Source organism: Astyanax mexicanus, chromosome 1 (assembly GCF_023375975.1).
Source record: "Astyanax mexicanus isolate ESR-SI-001 chromosome 1, AstMex3_surface, whole genome shotgun sequence".
In the NCBI taxonomy this organism is placed as follows: Eukaryota; Metazoa; Chordata; class Actinopteri; order Characiformes; family Acestrorhamphidae; genus Astyanax; species Astyanax mexicanus.
In genome coordinates this window covers 3,718,991-3,740,990 of record NC_064408.1, presented here as the reverse complement: position 1 = coordinate 3,740,990, position 22,000 = coordinate 3,718,991, and the positions used below count along the sequence as shown (strand labels likewise).

The window sequence follows — 22,000 nt, the reverse complement described above, 5'->3', positions numbered from 1 at the left end:
TTGTCAAGTGTCTCGTGTCGTTAGTGATGTATAATCAGTTTTAGTTGTGTATTGAACGAGTACAGGGTGGAAAACTGTCCTCGTCACTCTGATATCAGCAGTGCAGCTGGATTTAGCGCCGTGTCCCTGTTTAGCTCCAGCACTCGCCGCTCTGACCGGCAGCACACAGCAAGGTCACAGACAGATATTGGCTCCTATATTGGGGTCAGAGGTCAATGGTATTTTTGTCCAGCCTCGCCGCCTGACTCCATTTGATCTCTCGCTCTCTCTGTCTCTCTCTCTTTCTCTCTCTTTCTCTGTCTCTCTCTCTCCAAAGCAAATAACAGAAAACATAAAAAAATAAAAGAAAGATAACATACAATTACCAACATCAGAACTTATTTTTATTTACACTATTATCAATTATTATTAATGATCATTTTCAATAAAAGTAAAAAAAAAGTGTGTATCGACTTAATAAATGTTTAATAGTAAGGAATAAATCAGTAATATCAGAAATTTGTTATAATAAATTAAAATTATAATCTCTCAATTTCTCTCTTGCTGTCTCTCTCTCTGTCTTTCTCTTTCTTGCTGTCTCTATCTCTCTGTCTGTCTCTCTCTCTCTCTCTGTATATGTCTATCTCTCTCTCCTGCTGTCTGTGTCACTCTATGTTTCTCTTTCTGTCTGTCTCCCTGTTTCTTTCTCTGTCTCTTTCTCTGTTTCTCTCTCTGTCTTTCTCTCTCTTGCTGTCCCTATCTCTCTCTGTCTCTCTCTCTCTGTCTGTCTGTCTCTATCTGTCTCTCTCTCTGTTTCTCTCTGTCTTTCTCTTTCTTCCTGTCTCTATCTCTCATTCTGTCTGTCTCTCTCTCTGTCTTTCTTTGTTTATCTCCGTCTCTCTCTCTCTCTCTCTCTCTCTCTTTGTCTTTGTCTCCTGCTGTCCGTCTCTCTCTCTGTCTCTCTCTCTGGCTGTCTCTATCTGTCTCTCTCTCTCTCTCTCTCTCCCTCTTTCTTTGTCTGTCTGTATCCTGCTGTCTCTCTCTTTCTCTATCTCTCTCTGCTGTTCTCTCTCTTCCTCTCTCTCTCTCTCTCTCTCTCTCTCTCTCTCTCTCTCTCTCTCTCTTTGGATCAGGGGACTGTAGAGGAATAACACTTTTTTTTTTTTACTGTTCACTACATAATTATTACATGTTATTTTTAATTGTTTTCATGTCTTTAATATTAATCTACAATGAAAAACAACTTTTGACTGGTACTGTATATAAAAATACAAAATGCTGATACATGGATTCTAAAATATTAATATTGGGATGAATTTCTGATACTGTTAGACGTCCAGTAGTCATTGAATCATGTATAGTAGAAGCTGGTAAATACTGAACTGAATAAACCGTACTGGATCCTAAAAAGTGTATGAAGTGTTTGAATGAATGAATAGTTTATTAGTTTGTTTGATGTAAACCTGTAACTGTTTTGAATTTGATGGATAGTAAAGTGCTGTATTACTGACTGAGGTAGTGTTCGGTTGCCTTTAGAACCGTCCTATCCTGTGTTTTTCTAACCTGCAGATTTGCCTCCCCACCCAGCGCCCCCTCCTTCGGCAACATGTCTAACCAGAGCTCCGCCCCGTCCTTCGGCAGCATCGCCCAGCAGGGATCCGGGTTCGGGACCCCTCAGAACCAGAATGTGGGCTTCTCAGCGTTCGGCTCGTCTGGAGGTGAGTATTACAGCTTTATCACTTATTCAAGTCTCAAACCGGGGGTTTAATATACGTTTTACGTCGTATTCTGTACTGTTTTTAATCCGGTTAGTTTCAGTTTTAGTGATTTAGACCCTAAACAACTTCACTACATCCTGTCATCACCACCTACATGGGCGGAGTCTTACTATACTCAACACTGATTGGTTTGTAGAATATCAGTTTTTAGTTTGGCCTCTCTTTAGATTTAGATTTAGACATTAAGGAAGAGAGACAGACATAAAGAGAGAGACAGAGGGAAAGAGAAAGAAAGACAGCGACAGAGGGAGAAACCAAGAGAGACACAGAGAGAGAGAAACAGAGATAAAGAAAGAAACTGAGAGAGAGGGACACAGACATACACAGTCATAGATAGACACAGAGAGAGAGACGGAGACAAAGAGATGGACACAGAAAGAGAGAGAGAGAGAGAAACAGAGACATGGAGAGAGACACACATAGAATGAGAGAGACAGAGACATGGAGAGAGACACACATAGAATGAGAGAGACAGAGACATGGAGAGAGAGACACACAGAGACAGCCATGGAGAGAGAGAGAGACACAGAGTGAAAGACACAGACATGGGGAGAGAGAGACACAGAGTGAGACAGAGAAAAACAGAGACAAAGAGATGGACACACACAGAGAGCGAGAAACAGAGAGACAAAGAAAGAAACAGAGAGAGAGAGGGACACAGACATACACGGAGTCATAGACAGACACACAGAGAGAGACAGAGACAAATAGATGACACAGAAAGAGAGATAGAGAAACAGACACATGGAGAGAGACACATAAAATGAGAGAGACAGAGACATGGAGAGAGAGACACACAGAGACAGACATGGAGAGAGAGAGTGAGAGTGAAAGACACAGACATGGGGAGAGAGACACACAGAGTGAGACAGAGAAACAGAGACAAAGAGATGGACACAGAGAGCGCAAGAAACAGAGACCGAGAGAAACACAGAGAGACAGACAGACGGAGAGAGGGATAGAGTGACACACAGAGTGAGAGGACAGAGACATGGAGTGAGAGAGAGACATAACAGAGACATGGAGAGAGAGGGACGGAGAGACACAGAATGAGAGACAGACAGACACAGAGAGAGAGGGACAGAGAGACGCACACAGAGTTACAGACACAGAAAGAAAGAAAGACAAAAAAACAGAGTGAGGGAGTAAAACAGAAAGAAACAGACAAAGAGATGGACACAAAAAGAGAGAGAGAGAGAGAAAAAGACATAACAGAGACATGGAGAGAGAGGGACGGAGAGACACAGAATGAGAGACAGACAGACACAGAGAGAGAAGGACAGAGAGACGCACACAGAGTTACAGACACAGAAAGAAAGAAAGACAAAAAAACAGAGTGAGGGAGAGAGAGACAAACACAGAGAGAGAGAGAGAGAGAGACAGGGAGAGACAGGGAACAAGAGACAAACAAAGTGAGAGAAACAGAGGGAGACACACAGAAAAGAGAAAGACACTGAGAGAGACACAGAAAGAGGTTCCTCTTGGATTCCTGTTATTTTTGTCTATAAGTAAGAGTTAATCTACAGTTACAGTAGATACAGAATCACCAGCACCTGTTTCACCCATACTGCTGCATAACACACCTGCACATCACCAACGGGAGACGGATTTCAGCACAACACCTCTTTTCTTTTTCTTCTTCTATTGTTTATTTGGTCTGAACCTGATCTTTGTTTTGTTCCTGAACAAAAGAGTCTTCACACTGCAGACCATGTTTTAGTAGATCCAAACTGAGACCACTTCTATTTGGGAAACAAACCTCATCAACAAATACCTTTTAAATACAAGCAGTAATTAGGAGGAATTACATCATGTTTAAATCCATCAATCACAGGAAATGAAGTAGAATAGCGAGTCAGCCACAGCCTCCATCCCTTATATTTCAGCAACATTTAAATGAAGAGATTTTTCTATGGATTATTTGGCCTCGGCCTCGACTCTCACGCCTCCCATTGTGCCGAGCAGTAATGAGCCAATCGGAGGAAACAAATAATAAGCATGAGTGAAGCTCTGCCAGAGGAATAGCCCAGTCCCTAAAGGAACAGCCGGGCAAGCCTCGCTGCTTTTCCTATTAGCCTACAGTAAATATCAATTACCCAACATGCCCTCTGTCTCTCTCTCCCTGTCTGTCTCTCTCGCTCGGCTGTATATCTGAAGTGCACTAAGTGTGGGTTTCTTTATTAACCCACATTCAGCTCCGGCCCTGAGCTCACAGCCCAGAATAAATCTGCAGGCTGGCCCATTTTACACAGTGTGGAGAATAAACCTGAAAATTCACGTTACGAACCCTTATTCACACTTATTCACCCTTATTCTACCCTTATTCACCCTTATTCTACCCTTATTCACCCTTATTCTACCCTTATTCACCCTTATTCTACCATTATTCACCCTTATTCTACCATTATTCACCCTTATTCTACCATTATTCACCCTTATTCACCCTTATTCTACCATTATTCTACCATTAGTACTACTTTCTAGGTGGTGTGTAGGCCTGTCACGATAACATTTTTTTGTAGATGATAAATCATCCCAGAAATTATTGCGATAAACGATATTATTGTCATTTTTAAACCATTTAAATTCAAATGACAAAATGTTAATAGTATAATAGTTTGAAAAATACATATTTTTTCCTCACCTACTGCAGTCCACACTATTTATTGAAGCATTGGTCATGTTATGCTATACTGTTCACTCTTATGTATGTGAACAAACATTCAAATTAACACAATGGACAATATTTGGATTATCAAATATTTTTTAGGTAGTGTCCATTTATTGTACAATAAATCGATAATGGTGGATACTCTCTAAAATAATACCTGTTATTGTCTTATTTTCCTTTTTGTTTGAATGGGTGATCAAACAGGACAAAAAATAGTTAAAGATCAAGAAGGTTTTACATCATCTCCTAGCACTTTTCCATCGAACTTGAACCAGCAATGTTCTGGTTCTCAAACCTAATTTTAAACTGATTTGACGCGTTTCCACCAACAAAGGTAGGTTCCGTAACCAGAAACATTCATTCACAGTGGGAAACGAAGAATAATAGGTTCTTCAGTGCAAACCGTGACGACATCTGTGGGCACAACCATTCTGCAACGCCCTCTGTTAATGATGTATGATGTAAAGTTTTCACGGTTACACTAAAACTAGTGGAAACATGTGCTGGTTCGCTGAAAAACACCACGGTTCTTATAAACCTGAACGAAACTGAGTTCAAAAAACACAGTTCTTTTGGTGGAAAAGAGCTCTCTGTTATACTTTGAGGTCAAGCCCTCCCACAGCTTTCTGAGACCCAGTAATTTGTGCACTTTGCCCAAACAAGCTTTTAGAATGAGTAAGACAGGGAAGATAAATCACTTTTTCCACTGTTGTCCAGTCTCAAAGTATCTCCACACTTCATTGCTAGAATCCGGAGAGCGCTCACTGCACAGTATTTCGTATGTGACACCTGCAGGACACATTCTATTTTAAGCTCAAAAGGTCAGAAAAGTCAAAGATTGAGTTTGAAATCAACAACAACTGCATCTCAAGAAGATTTTACACGTTCTCTTAGCGCTTTTCCACCGACGTGGAACTGACACCATTCTGGTTCTCAAACCTAATTTTGAATCGGTTCACTGCGTTGCCACCAGCAAAAGTAGGTTTTGTAACCAGGAACTTTCTTCACAATGGGAACTAAAGAATACTAGGTTATTTGGTTCAAAGAACCTTTGAAATCGTCAAAGATTATTGACGATTTCAAAGTTTGGGTTTTTCAGAACCGTTTCAGATGTGAAGAGGGCTTTCAAGGTTCGGAAGCCTGGATTTGCCTCTGAGCTCGTCCTCTGGGCTCCACTTCAACAAGGGTCTGGCTTGTCTGGGAGGCAAGGATGGAGGAATTGGGTGCAAATCGAGAGAACGATCGAATGTTCCTTTTGGTTACAGGCTAGGTCCATTGGTGATGGGTCCTTTTTGAGCCCCCACAGTATTTTGTAGCCCTGCATTAAGTGCTTGGAGAAAGTGGTCAATTGCGACAAGTTCCAGTATAGCCTCTACGCCCAAAAGGTCAGGCTATAGCCAGCGCTTGGTGACCTGGAGACCTGGAGTCATTTGAGGCCGAGGAGCTGAAGGGGTTGGTAGACCAAGCAGTGGAACTTTGCTGTTAAATCCTTGTTGTAGTCTTGAGCTTTAACTGGGGGCAGTGTGTAGTAGTTCAGTTCAGCTTCCCCAGAGATGAAGGGGGCAGTATTGGAAGTGCACTCCTCCCGACGCCTGTTCAGTAATGCTTTCAAAGTTCAGTGTACAGGAATGTCTTCATACCTTTGTCAGTTTCGATAAGAGTTGGTCAGCATTTCTATGGGAAGTGCCCTTCGACAAGTCATTGAACCATCTTATGAACCAAACTTTATGTCCGAATTTTAGCTTCATCGTTTGTCGTGCAGAGTTAGAGGCGAATTGATGTCAAAATAAACTGCCCAAACAAGATGCAAATGAGCAGTCGGACGCGAGGAACAATCGGTTTTCTCACAGTGTGAGCTTGAGTCTTGCGAGACGATTTCTTAACGTAACAACCTGTTTTCCCAATACTCACTGCAAATATGCCAATAAAAAAACTTTTCTTTTGGCGTGATTGCCTTTCTCATATGGGTATCTTTCTTCTGGGTATTTGGAGAAACTTTTTCAAGTGCCATCGCTGTCCACCGTCAGCCCTCATTATTTTCTTTGTCCACAAAGCAATCACATTTTGCATTTTTCTTACTTTATAGGGGCAAAGCAGTTGTGGATGTGCAATGTGTGTGGGTGGAGCAAGGTCACAACATACCAAGGGCTAAGGATTCACCAAGGGAAGATGGGATGCAAATGATAAGATGGCATGGAGGTGTGTTGATGATGATTTGAAAGGTATGTGGGAGGATTTAAAGGGAACAAGCAAAGTTAGGTGAAGTTATCGATAATACAGAGGAAAGGAAAGGGTCAAGATGTGAAAAATGTGTTAAGGAATCAAGGCTACTGAGAAAGCAGTGGAAGTGGTGAAATGAGAGGAGAAAGAGAGGGCATTGAGTTTGAGTTATTGCAGGAGGAGTTGAAAAGTAAGTTAGTAAAATTGCGGAGAGCAGAATCTACAAAGTAAAGGAAGAAGTGTGCTGTAAAAGATCTGTTTAAGAAAGAAGAAGTTAGAAGGAGCACTTTAAGAATGTTTACACAGAGGAGGACGGGGCTAGCAGGCTGGAGTAGGTGAAAAAATGGATGTTAGCTCCCCTATGTAGAGTGAGGTTAGAAGGTATGGTGTACAAAAGCAAGCTCAGCCCCAGGACCAAATGGAGTTCCATATAGAGTATATAAAAGTGCACCAGATTTTTTTTTAAGTTTCAATGGAAATGAATGGCTTTAGTTTAGTTTTTATTCCAAAAGGATTATGTGGCCATTGAGATATTTTTCATCCCATAAGCTTGCTCAGTGTGGAGGGTAAGATCTTGTTTAGTGTGGTTGCATGTAGGCTTGCAGCATAGCTGAAAGGAAATAAGTAAATTGATATATCTGTAATAAAGGCAGCAATTTCATTTTTCCCGGCTGTATAGAGAACAATAGCATGATTTCAATAGTAAGCAGATTAAAATAGTAAGATTGCACGGCTAGTTAAAGCTAATTTTTAGACTTTCTAAGATCTGGGAAATTTTGGAGATGCAAAGAGGGCAATTGAAGTAAATTAGGTAAATTGTGGAAAACATTCAGCAAGGCCACATCACTAGAGAGAAGGCGTACGGTTACAGGGTTTATTCGAGAATGAGAGGTGGAATTAAGACAAGCAAAAGCAGTATGGCAGAGTTAACAGGGATAGTGGATGAAATTGGAAAGTGTGGAGTACAGGATAATCACCTGGTGAGAGTCTTGCAAAGTTTCTACGAAGATCTACTTATAATGTTCTTCCAGTGCCACAAAACTTGGCGAGTGGGTGGGTGAATTTATAGGCTCTCTGCAGGAATAGACACATTGAAGCACAACTTTTCGGCATGTGAGGTAAGTTTATCTAAGAGGCTCTACACATGGAGACATAATCGGGCATTTAGTAACATGCCTGTTCATTTTTAATAGGGTATTTATGTTTGTGCGTAAGAGGCAGCATAAAGAAGAACCAGCACTGTGTTCGAAAAGTGCCTGCAAATTGGCTAACACCTGTGAGTGGAGGTTTTTAGTAGATGTAGGCAGTAAACTACAGGTCCCAAAGTGCATTGCAGTCGCAACCTTGAGGCTTGATAGTGTATTTTATAGGGCTAGCTGTTCCGTTTGAAGATGCGTGAAAGGAACTGAGGGAAGCATGTATTGGACCAGTAGAGGTATGTGCTAGGGGTTTTATAGCAAATTCTGCCACATGATTTCTGACTGAATATAGATTTAGAGGCTGTGTGCTGAGGGTGGTCGTGAAGGAGTTGTTGGAGATAACCAAAAGATCCAGTCAATGGTTGTGCCTAAGAAGGGCTGAGAGTAGGTAAGAAATATATGTGGATAAAAGTGTAGCATGGTGAATATTTGGTAGTTTGGTAGAGAAAGGGCAGTGTGTTAAAAGTGTAATATTTTGGGAAACAGGCTGCTTTGCATGTGAGTCCTGAGAATCGAGCTTGGTGGAGGTTGGGTCTGGGATGCTGATCCTTGTGATGAGCTTGCAATGCGAGTAGTAGTATGGATGAAGGGAATGGGCTTTATGTGCATGCTAGGTGTGGCCACTCGCTGTTCTTCCCCAAGCCTTCAATTCTCCACAAAAGCCTCCTCGTTTTCTGGCAAAGCCTCCTTGTTCTCTGGCAAAATCTGGCAAAGCTTCTCGTTCTCTATCAAAGCCTCCTTGTTCTCTGGCAAAATCTGGCAAAGCCTCCTCGTTCTCTGGCAAAATCTGGCAAAGCCTCCTCGTTCTCTGGCAAAATCTGGCAAAGCTTCTCGTTTTCTGGCAAAGCCTCCTCGTTCTCTGGCAAAATCTGGCTAAGCCTCCTCGTTCTCTGGCAAAAACTGGCAAAGCCTCCTTGTTCTCTGGCAAAACCTTCTCATTCTCTAGAAAAGCCTCCTCTTCTCTAGCAAAACCTTTTCTTTCGCTGGCAAAACCTTGTTCTCTGCAAAACCTTTCTCTAGCAAAGACCTAATCCTTTTTTGGCTAATCCTCCTCGTTCTCGAACAGAATTTCCTGGGGTTTTTTTTCTTGCAAAGCCTACTGGTTCTTTGACAAAAGCTCCTCATTCTCTAACAAAACCTTGTTTTCTAGCAAAACCTTATTCTTTAGCAAAACCTTCTCGTTCTCTGGCAACATATTCATCGTTCTCTAGCAAAACCTCCTTTTTCTTTATCAAAAACTCTCGTGTTCTCGTGGAAAAACCTTCTTGATCTCTTCAAAACTTCCTTGTTCCCATACAAACCCTCCTCGTACTCTGGAAAAACGTCATTCACTTGCAAAGCCTCCTTATTCTGTAACGAAACCTCCTTTTTCTCTAACAAAACCTCCTGTTTCTCTGGCAAAACCTTCTTTTTCTCCTCTTTCTCTAGAAAACCCTCTTCCTTTTATGCAAAACTTCCTCCTCTGGTAAACCTCTTTGTTCTCTGCCAAATCCTTCTTGTTAAGTGGCAAAACATCCTTGTTTTCTTGTTCTCCGTATTCTCTAGCAAACCCTCCTGATTCTCTGGCAACACCTCGTTGTCTGGCAAAACCTCCTCATTCTGTAACAAAACCTTCTTTTTCTCTAACAAAACCTCCTCTTTTGTTGGCAAAATCCTGTTCTCTGCCAAAACCTCCTCTTTCTCTGCCAAAACCTTCTCGTTCTCCTCTTTCTTTCTCAAAACCTTCTGGTTCTCTGGTAAAACTTCGTTCTCTTGCAAAGCCTCTTCATTCTGTAATAAAACCTATTTTTTCTCTAACAAAACCTCCTCGTTCTCTGGCAAAGCTTCTTGTTCTCCTCCATCTCTGGTAAAACCTCCTCCTGGTTCTCTGCCAAAACCTTCTCGTTCTCCTCTTTCTTTCTCAAAACCTTCTGGTTCTCTGGTAAAACTTCGTTCTCTCACAAAGCCTCTTCATTCTGTAACAAAACCTCCTTTTCTTTGGCAAAACCTTCTCGTTCTCTGGTTCGTGTTGGTCACATGGGACCTCACTCCCATAATTGATCAGCATTGATTTTAGCATATCTGTGTAGTGTTCATAACAACTGAACGCAGGTACAGCTCACAGCCTCGCGTTTGGGGATGTTGTTGAGAGCTGGAGAACGGTGGGTTGGTACTGTGCCAGGGTGATGCTGCGGGATGTGTCAGCTGGTGTCGGGGTGAATCTCTACACTGGTAATTTGGCTCTGCACACCGTCATTAATTCCTGCTCTGCTTCAGAGTCCTGCCACAGACATCTTCAGCATCTATTCTGGTTCCTGTTGTCTTGAGTTTCCTTGTTCATTTTGTTGGTTGAACTTTTTCTTAAAATGTTAATGAAATGTATGTTTTTTTTGTTTTGCTTTTTTGTCTTAAAGGTTTTGGAGGATTTGGAAGTAACAACACCAATCAGTAAGTACCAGCCGTACTTGTGTGTTCTCAAGTATTTAACGATAAAAGTTTGCAGGAACAATAAATGGTTATAATTTAGGCATCTGCTGTGTCTTCAATGCAAGCTTTTAAAGGAGAACTCTGGTGTAAAATGACTTTTGGTGATTTTTGTTGTAGTAAAACATGATAAAAAGTACTTACCTTAAATAGCCCTACGCAATAGTATGCTTAAAAACAGACACTTCGGGGCAGAAAATCGCTTTTTACATAGTTTTTCAGGCTCAAAATTGCTCCACACCTCCTTGCTAGATTCTGGAGAGCCCTGACATTTAAAACGAGGCATTAATAACTTAAAAAGTGCAGAAGAAGCTTATTAAAAACACCTGTTTACATCCCATAACTCTACTAGCTACAGCTCCGAGCACTGCCATCACTGTACTGATCATGACCATAGACATATATATACATAGACTCCGCATAGCCTGCCTCCTGGCGTAGCAGCCGGCACCCAGTGCATTTATTAAGAGTGAGGAAGGTGTTTAATACACTTATAATAATAACAAAGCCAGGAGGCAGACTATGAGGAGTCTATGTATGTATGTATATATATGTCTAGGTCATTATCAGTACAGTGATGGCGGCGCTCGGAGCTGAAGCTAGTAGCGTTATGCGGTGTAAATATTGTTTTTTAATAAGCTTAATTTAAGCACTTTTTAAGTCATTAATGCCTCGTTTTAAATGTTAGGGCTCTCCGGATTCTACCAATGAGGTTTAGAGCTACTTTGAGCTGGATAACGGTGTAAAAAGCGATTTATCAGGGTAAATTATGCCCCAAATTGGCTGTTGTAAAGAGTTTTGGGCAAAAAGCACAAAATCACTGTATCTCAGAATGCTGTGGGAGAACGGAGGTGTGCTTTTCAACAAAAGTAAGTACTTTTATCATGTTTTACTACAACAAAAGTAGTAAAAACTCCATTTTACCCCAGAGTTTTCCTTTAAGACAGCAGCAGCAGCATATGGACGAGCATTGTCCTGCTGGAATAGAGTTCAGAAATATCTAGGGCCACTAGTTTTAGGATCACATTAAGAAAATGAAATGAAAAAGGAAATGGTTAACAAACTTTTAACTTTCTGTAAGTGTGTCTCAATAGAGGATGTGACTTATTTACACTTAGAGCATCAATTATACATGTAAATGAACCAGAAATGCCTGTAGTGCAACACACACACACACACACACCTCTTCCCCACAGCTCTGCAGTAAGTACACTTATTCCCTCCAGACTCCAGCAGTGCCCTTAATTCTCAGTTCAGAAAATGAGGCTGATTACCCACTTAACCATTATTATTATTAGTAGTATTACTACAGCATGAACCCTTACATGAACCTGCATCCATATATATATATATATATATATATATATATATATATATAATATCAAACAAATATAACCTGAGTTAATATAAAAAAACACTTTTTAAATGATTATTTTATTTATTAAGGGGAAAAAAACTATCCAAACCAATTTTGCCTGTGTGAAAGTGTTTTTCCCCCTATATAAATTAAATGTGATTAATCACTTTTGGTAAAGCTGAGTAAAATTTTACTACTAACCACAACCAGGCCTGATTACTGATTACAGACCTGTAGAATCAAGAAATCACTTATATAATAGAATCTGTCTGACAACATGAAGCAGATAATAGATCTAAACAAAAAGCAACACATTATTATTATTATTATACCCTATCTAAACCAACTCAACTACAGATGAGAAAACTGTAAAGTCATTGATCATCTATCAGTCTGGAAAAGGTTATAAAGTCATTCCTAAAGCTTTGAGACTCCAGAGAACCACAGTGATTCACTATTATTCACTAATGGAGAAAAAAACATGGAACACTGGTGAACCTTCCCAGGAGTGACCGGCCGGCCGACAGAAATTACTCCAAAAGGGCATGAGGAACTCATCCAGGAGATCCATAAAAAAGAACCCAGAACAACATCAGTTAAGAGCAGTGTTAATGATTCAATAATAAGAATAAAGAGACAAATGGGTGAAAATGGTCTCCATGGGAGAATTGCAAGATAAAAACACTGCTTTTTACATACTAAACTAAAACGTAAAACATGGTGGTGGTAGTGTGTGTATGTGTGTGTGTGTGATGATCTGAAGCTGCTGGAATAGGAACTTGCTGTAATAGATGGAAGCAGGAATTCTGCTGTTTATCAGAAAATCCTGAAGGAGAATCAGAATCCGTCCATCTGTTCCTTACTGACCTCAAGCTCAGGAGTACTTTACTTGGGTTCTGCAGCAGGACAATGACCCAAAGCTCACAAACAAGAAAAAAGTTCACTGTCTCTGAATGGATTAAACACTAAAAACTAAATGAAGGTTTTGGAGTTAAAGGTCTAGTTAAAGTCTGGATGATTGAGATGCTGTGGATGATCTTAAACAGGAAAACATTATCTTAAAATAAAGCAATTCTGTAAAGAAGAATGGAACTAAATTCCTTCACAGAAATGTGAAAGACTCGTTTTTAAGTTAACAACCAAGTTATTAGATTTAGGGGGCAAAAACTTTTTTCACACAGTGCTAGATTGGTTTGTACAGTTTTTTTTTTTGCCTTTAATAAATAAAATTACATTTTTTAAAAGTGCTTTTTATATTTACTAATCTGTAGGGGGCATAAACTTTTTCATGCCATTGTGAGTCAGCAATAGGTGCACCTTAAAGGAGAGTAAAGCAGTGTTTATTAATGATTTTCTCTCTATTTTTATTATATCAGATCCGGCTCTCAGACGTTTGGAGGCTGGAGAAGCTAGATGTTCACCAACCTGCCAGTTTCCTCCCTTTCTACCATCACACTTCATTATTAGCATTTAGAGATAGACGAAAATCAGCGTAAACGGACAGAAAAACAGACAGAAAGACGATATGTTGGACTTTTATAGTTAAACTAGTAGTTAATTCAGTTAAAAACAAAATGCTAATGTTGCTAACAGCTAATGGAAGCTTATAAAAAGATCATTCATAACTCTTGCTTTGCTTAAACTCATTATAATACTTGAAAAATTTAAGAATATTATCAATATTATCAATTATTTAATTGACTAGATAATTACACAGATCAGCCATAACATTAGTACTATAACATTTATTACTTTTACAACCTGTTTCTGTTCATCTTTCTCTGTGTAAAAACATTTCATTCAACCAAATTAGGGCCAAAAATGTATTTAGCTATATTTGTGTTATGCACATCTTTATATGTCTAAATATATGTGTAATACTTTCGGCCGAAAATTAATTTAATTAACCATATTAGTTGAAATCACACCAATTTGCCATAAAATTAGCACCACCTGCCTCATATTCATCATTTACTCAATATATTTCTGTAGATCTTCATATGTTTGTCAATATATTTAGAAAAGATGGGGTTTTCTGAAACATCAGTTTTAGCCAATTTACCTGCAGTGGTTTTGATGTTATGGCTGATTCTGGCCACACTGGATGCAATGACGTAAAAATATATATTGAGAATATATTTTTTCCTCTATATATTTTGTTTTAATATTTTTTGCCACAAATGTTAAATGTGAAAACTGTGCACTAATTAGCATTGTGCTAGCAATGCTATGCTAGTTAGTGCTTACTAGTGCTTTCGTTAGCTGTTAGCAATATTAGCAATTAGCAATTTTTTTGAAGGTATGGTTGAGCTTTTTTTTTTTTTTTTTTTTTACTTTTCAAAAGCTAAGGTTTACTTCTCATCTCTGTCCTGCTAAACCCTTGTATCTCCATTTTTGCCATTATTTTCACTTTCACTTTTTGACATAATGCTGGTCTGAGTGTTCTTAACGCTGTGTTCAAATTTCACGATGAACGGACCAATAGAAATGCTCCAAAATAGTCAATAAAATGGGATAAAAATGTATTTGCATTAACTTTCACTAAATTAAAAAATCCTGTGAAGTTGCAATTTAGGAAATTGAGATTTGCGGTTGGTTTTGTTTCTGCTTCAATGTAAAAAAAAGCCAAAACTTTACTTTTAAAAAAAAAAAGCTTTGAGGTTTACAGAAGTGTATTTTTTACACAGAATGAGCTGAAAAATAATAATGGGAGGAGTTTTGCCGCAGATATGTTTGAATGTTTTGGTTCAGGCTGTATATTTTAAATATGAGGAAATAAACTCTGCTACTATTAATCTCAGTGGTACTGTTTATTTAATTATTTTTATTTTGTTTTTTTATTTTTTTCACTGTTTTCTGATTTTATTTGACTTTTATTTGATTGCAGGCAGAATAAACCCAATATATTTAATGTTTTATCAGCTAAAAATGTTTGGACACACTTTCAATTCAAAATTTATAAACAAACCATAATATGTTTTGTATTTTACATTACATTACTTTACATTACATTACATTACATTACATTACATTACATTACATTTGGCAGACGCTTTTGTCCAAAGCGACTTACAATATTGAAGTGCAAATAATAGAAGAGGTTAAGTACAAAAATAATAGAAGTTAAAAATAAAGCATCTATAGATAGGGCCTTAAGGAGGTCAGAGGGAAATAATGGGATAGAGGAGTAGAGAAGAGGAAGAAGGAGATGAGGTTAGAATTAGTTAGTTTGTTAGAGGTGTTAGGAGAGTAAGTGCTCTTTGAAGAGCTCTGTCTTCAGGAGTTAGAGCTCTGTCTTCAGGAGTTTTATATTATCTTGCTTGTTTTTGTGGACAGTTGGTTGGTTGTTTCACATTAACTGAATATATATATATATATATATATATATATATATATATATATATATATATATATATATATATATATATATATATATATTTTTTTTTTTTTTTTTTTTTTTTTTTTTTTTTTTTTTTTTAAGGTTTATTTTGTTGAGTTTTATTTTTAAAAAACACCTTTTTGAATCCAGCACCTCACAAATATAACACAACCAGAGGTGGAAAAAGTACTGAAAATGGTAATTAAGTAAAAGTACCTTTACTTTGCTAAAATTCTACTCAAGTAAAAGTAAAAGTACCCATCTAAAAATCTACTTGAGTAAAAGTAAAAAAGTACTCAATTTAAAATGTACTTTGAGTAAAAGTTACATAGTTACTTTTAATTATTTAATGTAAAAAAAAAGTACAAATCATAAATTAAATATTTTAATGAACTATTATTCCAAATAATAATTTGGATCTTTCAGGCAGTATTTGTTCAGACCCCCCCCCAATAAAACATTTTCAAGAACACGTGTTATAGGTTTTAATGATCCATTATTTTTCTTTACTTTTAAAAAAGTTATGGTCATATATGTGACTATAAACTGTATTTTTATAGTTTTACAGGTCATTATTATATTTTAACTTGCCATTGCTATGCTTTAACTGCTATTTACATGTTTTTTTTAACATTTAAGCAGGTTGTTTAATGTTTCCAATAAAAACTTAAGGAATTATTATGAAAAACATGAAAACATACAAAAAAAAAACTGTTGGTCTGCACATGCGCAGTGCCGTAAAGAAGCACATATTGATGGGTAGCATAACTCGACAGAACACCGGTTCCCCCGAGCACAGCTGATTTACACAGCGTCTCTCCAGCTAACCTTAATAATAAACACTGCTGGGAAAAGTTCAGCTGCGCTGCCATGGAGAACAAAACTCAATTCTTTTTTTAATTCAGACAATTAGTTTTTTTTACCCCAGCATTTTATTTTTTACTCAGTAATGAGGAGTTTTACAATGTAGTGAAGTAAATTACTTGTGTCAAAATGTACTTGAGTAAAAGTAAAATTACCTATTTTAAAAACTACTTAATTTTTTTTTAAATCTACTCAATTACAGTAACGTGAGTAAATGTAATTCATTACTTTCCACCTCTGAACAAAACATATGGAAAAAAATAAATAAAACTAATATTAGAATTAATAAAAGCTAACTAAAACTAAGTATTAATCAAACCTACTATAAAAATGATTTAAAACTAACTGAGTTAGAGGAGAAAAAGAGAAAACGAAATTAAATTAAACTATAATGAAAAAATCTAAACTAGGAAAAGGAAGAGCAAGAGTTTCCTCTGTTGTACAGGATAAATTCATCAGATTTACCAGCCTCAGAAACCGCTAAAAGTTAAGTTTAGTTTGTTTTTTAACACTTTTTTAAGTTTCTACATGATTCCTTATGTGTTCCTTTATAATCTGGAGGACTTTGATGATGTTTGTGGGGATGTGGGGGAGGGTGGTGATGGAGAATGTCCTCATCACCCGGGTCGTTATCTCGCCGCTCTGCTGCTGCTGCTGCTGCTGCTGCTGCTGGTGTGGAATATGGAGCCGGACAGGAATGTCCCGGCCAGTTCGAGTGACCTGCTGAAACCTCGTATCTCCAGCGCATTCTCCACATGGCTCCACATTCTGCACTCAGGCGTCTGATAGAGCATCCTGTCCCTTATTATCACCACTGATTATCACATGCTTTGTTCTGCTGATACTGAAAGGAGGAGCTATTTCAGTCCAGCAGATCCTCATTTACTGTCCCTCAATAAAACTAAAGAAATACTGCAGTTAAAAAAACTCAAATTGCAGAATAATTATGTTAGATATAACAATTAAATATCTAAATATTCTAAATATTTAATATAATAATTTTAATATTAATATTAAAATAACCTATTTTTATTTTTCCTAAAACACTTAATTACATACACACATTTGCATTCTTATTCACATTATTGTCTTATTATACTATTTTATGTTGTATTTATCATATACATTTTAATATTATCCACTGGTACACATTTTTACTTATTATCCAAATCATGTTCCATTTTCTTAAAAGTTAAACTTAATTTAAAATTTTAATAAAAACTATTACAGTATTTATCTTAATAAAAACATGTATTGAGTAGATTGAAGATGCTTTTTGGTAAATACAATCTTTTTTTGTGTAAAGTTTTAACATATTTTATTGTTACAATTTTGATTTTGTCCTTAACTTTTTTAGTTTTAGAATTTCATTATGTACCAATAGAAATTCTCTAAATTTATGGCAATAAATATATACATAATGAGTTTCTTTGATTTTACCAAACTGAAAACCTCTGGAATATAATCAAGAGGAAGATGGATGATCACAAACCATCAAACCACCAAACTGAACTGCTTGAATTTTTGCAGCAGGAGTAAAGCAGCATAAAGTTATCCAAAAGCAGTGTGTAAGACTGGTGGAGGAGAACAAGATGCCAAGATGCATAAAAAACACTGTGATTAAAAACCAGGATTATTCCACCAAATATTGATTATTTCTGAACTCTTAAAACTTTATGAATATGAACTTGTTTTCTTTGCATTATTTGAGGTCTGAAAGCTCTGTATCTTTTTGGGAATTTAATTGGTAGTAAAATCAGAGAAACTCATTCAGAAACAGAAGTGCTCTCTTAATTTTATCCAGAGCTGTATACAGTAGGACAGTCAGAGATCAGAGACCACCGGTCAGCACAGGCCAGAGTCTGGAGAGGACGTAACCGGACCATCACGTCCAGATAACTCCAGCTCCACCCGAGTTTATAATATAATACTGTTACATTAAATTACACTGAAATCCGACAGACAGAGAGATCTTTTGCATGTTTGTGTTTAGCTCAATAAACAAGTTTAAACCCAAATAAATAAAAACCAACACAAAATGCGGGTTTCAAATTAAGATTTTTATTATTATTACATAATTTAACTGTGGTTTCTGACACCTGAGTTTATAAAGTCATTTATTTCTAAAGGTTTGAGACTCCAGAGAACCACAGTGATTCACTATTAATCACTAATGGAGAAAACAAAAGGAACACTGGTGAACCTTCCCAGGAGTGACCGGCAGACCGAACTAAATTACTCCAAAAGGGCATGAAGAACTCATCCAGGAGATCCATAAAAAAGAACCCAGAACAACATTTAAAGAACTGCAGGATCTCACTCACCTCAGTTAAGAGCAGTGTTAATGATTCAATAATAAGAATAAAGAGACAAATGGGTGAAAATGGTCTCCATGGGAGAATTCCAAGACTAAAATCACAAATAAGACGTCATGAAAGGTGCAAACACTTTTTACACCACATAAATAAAAGCTTGTCGAGACATGGCCGACTGATCATCGACCAGTTGCAGACACCTGGCAAATATTTAGCATGCTAGATATCTGACTCAGTCGGAGACTGGGAGTCAGGAGCAGCGGCTATATAGACAGCCAATGGAATTACAGAGAAAGACAGAACCACAGGTCCAAAACCCACCCTCTCCTGTATCTCCTGCATATCCTGTCTGACCATTTCCTTTTCCCCTGTTAGATCATGAAATGACTGTTAAACTCATTTTAGAAAGTAGAATAATGTATCTAAACTAAAAAAAACTGAGAAAGCATATACTGTGAGCTGATTGGTTGGCGAGCTGGTGATAATGGAGATACAGGTAAAACATGATTAAAAGTTTATAACTGGAGTTTAAGATGATAAATAATGATGTCTGCAGTGCTGAAACGTGATATAGTTCTGTGTTGAGGACATAAATATATATTGTAGTATAAAACTGATCATATATTTATAAACTCTGATTTTACTCAGGTGCTTCATATGAACTCGTTCATGTTGAACTCACTTTAAGTGCGTATTCTCCTCTATAGAGATTCTCTGACCTGGTGTCGCTAGTTCTCGTGTGTTTAGTTCTGGTGAGTTCTCGTGATAAACGGGTTTCTGGAGAGCTGTGAGGTGAATCTGTGATTTCCCACTACGAGAAATCCTGTAGTTTGTGACCCCATGTCGCTGATCAGTCATGTAGTGTGAACAGCACAATGTCTGACAAATCAATATTTTTGGTTGCCAAATAATATTGGTTGCTGAAAAATGTTAGTTTACAAATAATGATTGTTTACAAATATTTATTCAGTAATATATCAATTAATAAATAATTTTGGTTGCCACTAAATTTTGGTTGCCAAATAATTTTGGTTGCCTAATAATATGCATTACAGACTGTTTAAAGAAAAATATCTGATGTTGTATCTGTTTTAAACTTAATTTAATTTAATAATATATGAAATACAGTCCAGTTCCTCTACTGTCTCCTTACACAGCCGTGCTTCTGTAATGTGTGCAGCATCTGCTTTAGCATTGTCTTTTAGCAAGTGTGGAGCTACTCTGAGTTTGTTAATGGTGTAAAAATTGTGATTTATTTGCAGGGGTAACTCTATGCTCCTATCAGTAGTATTGTAAGCCTGTTGGGAGCATCGGCTAAAAGTGCTTTATTTGGGAATTCTGGGAGTAAATGGAGGTGGAGGCTATTTGATAAAAGTTTGTACTTGTTATCACGTTTCACTACAACCCAAGTCCGTTTCACACCAGAGTTCAAAGTGTAGACTGTGAGCTTTAATTTCAGGGTATATCTGAGACACATCTGTGTGAAAACCAACAGAAAAGTTACATATATAAACTAAAACTGATAGAGCAGATATTATATATATATATATATTGCAGGTCTGTAAAAGCTACCCATCCATCACCTGACGCTCTGACAGCAGTTGAGTAAGACAGATTCACTCCTGTCAGTCGAGAGCTTTGAATTATTGCAGATATTTCAGCTTTAAACCAGCGTCTCTCTCTGTTCTGACTGTTAAATGCTTGGATGTAGTTTTTCTTTGAAAACCCTGTCGAGTTCAGTCGTATTTTTTTTCTTTATGAAAAGACTTTGAAAATCTTTGTCTGGAGCTCTCAGTCCATTTCTTACAGAAAAAATATCTGGAATACTGATTTTTCTGCCCATAATACACTGAGTTTCCACTGTGTGATGATCTATTATACCAGTAGAAACTCACAGTGAATAGTACAGTGGGGGTAATGATGGTGACAGGCGGCTTCTGGCTGAAATTGTCCATATAAATAGTAACTAGTTACAATAGACCCCAGTGCTCAACTTCACTCACAAGATAACACCTCACAACTTATACAGGCAAAGTCGTCCCCTAAGGTAACATTTAATAATCCATTCATGTACTATTGTTCCATGACTATTGTAATATTATAAATGTATAAACACAATAACACAATATATATATATATATATATATATATATATATATATATATATATAAAACATTTCAAAGTTTTTCATCATTTCATAAAATAAATAATCTAAATGTATTGCTTTCAAAAAAAAAAAAAAAAAAAAAAAAACATATTCACTCATAAAATATTCAGTCTTTTTATTCAGTCTTTTTTAAACCAAATATGGTTGCCAAATATTTTTGGTTGGCTTCTGAAAAATATTGGTTTCTGAAAAGATTTTGGTTGCCAAATAATGTCAGTTACTGAATAAATCAAATCGACAATTTATATTGGTTACCAAATAATATTGCTTACTGGTTAATAGTGGTTGTCATATAATATCGGTTATCATATAATTTGGGTTGCCAAATAATATTGTCTACCGAATTATTTTGTCTACCAAATAATGTTGGTTACTGACAAGTTTTGGTTGCAGAATACTATCAGTTATTAAATACATTTGGTTGCCAAATAATTTCGGTTACTGAAAAGTTGTGTTTGCCAAATAATATTGGTTACTAAAAAAAAATTGGTTGCCAAATAATATCAGTTACTAAATAATTGTGGTTTCCAAATAATACCGCTTACTGAAAAATTCTGGTTGCCAAATATTATTGGTTACTAAATAATTTTGGCAGCCAATTAATATTGGTTACCGGAATAATTGTGGTTGCCAAATAATATTGGTTACTGAAAAATTGTGGTTGCCAAATAATAATAATATCATTTACTAAATAACTCTGGTTGCCAAATAATATCCGTTTTTGAAAAATTGTGGCTGCCAAATAATATTGGCTACTGAAAAATTGTGGTTTGCAAATAATATTGGTTACTGAATCATTTTAGTTGCCAAAACCAGTCAGTTATTAAAAACTGAGGTTGCCAAATAATATCAGTTACTGAATAATTGTGGTTGCCAAATAATATCAGTTACTGAACAATTTTAGTTGTCAAATAATATAAGTTACTGAAAAATGTGGTTGCCAAATAATTTCAGTTACTCAAAAATTGTGATTTCCAAATAATTTCAGTTACTGAAAAATTATTGTTGCCAAATAATATTGATTACTGAAAAATTGTCAAAATAAAAATCATTTCACATACTAAATATTTTTGGTTGCCGAAAAATACTTTTACTGAATAATTTTGGTTGCCAAATATTGTCGGTTACAGCATAATACCAGTTACTGAAAAATTTGATTGCTCTATCATGTCAGTTACCGAATAATTTAAATTGGCAAATTATATCAGTTACAAAATAATTTTTGGTTGCCAAATATTCAGTGTCTCTCTAGTTTAAATGTAAGTGATTTCTAGTTTTTCAGTGCGTAGTACAGTACAGACATACTAAACTGAGCTTCTATTAAATACTATCAGAGCTCTAAACTCTGAGCTGTATATACAGTGTTTTATATGAGGATAATCTGCTGTTAGATTAAACCGCTGTAATATACATTAAACGTTTTACACACAGTATACCACTGCTGCTGAGCCCGCCCCCACCTCCTCCGTAAATCCCTCCATCCTTCACCTCCCTCCAGATCTCTGTAAATCCCTCCATCCTTCACCTCCCTCCAGATCTCTGTAAATCCCTCCATCCTTCACCTCCCTCCAGATCTCTGTAAATCCCTCCATCCTTCACCTCCCTCCA

At 36.9% G+C, this 22,000-nt stretch overlaps 1 protein-coding gene across 7 annotated transcripts in view; it reads left to right on the top strand.

Annotated features, from left to right (window-relative positions):
• The window catches only part of nup214 (nucleoporin 214), a 104,867-nt gene extending 90,405 nt beyond the window's left edge, over nucleotides 1-14,462 (top strand). For 3 of the 7 annotated variants that reach the window (XM_049465804.1, XM_049465806.1, XM_049465800.1), the window contains exons 34-37: nucleotides 1,549-1,697; nucleotides 6,515-6,627; nucleotides 10,241-10,274; nucleotides 13,044-13,098. In XM_049465804.1, coding sequence (XP_049321761.1) covers nucleotides 1,549-1,697; nucleotides 6,515-6,612 — 247 coding nt within the window. In that variant the 3' untranslated portion in view covers nucleotides 6,613-6,627; nucleotides 10,241-10,274; nucleotides 13,044-13,098. Of the gene's footprint in view, nucleotides 1-1,548; nucleotides 1,698-6,514; nucleotides 6,651-10,240; nucleotides 10,279-13,043 lie in introns of those variants that run through there. The other 4 variants (XR_007424877.1, XM_049465808.1, XM_049465811.1 and 1 more) reach the window with 4 other exon arrangements.
• Nucleotides 14,463-22,000: the final 7,538 nt, after the last annotated feature.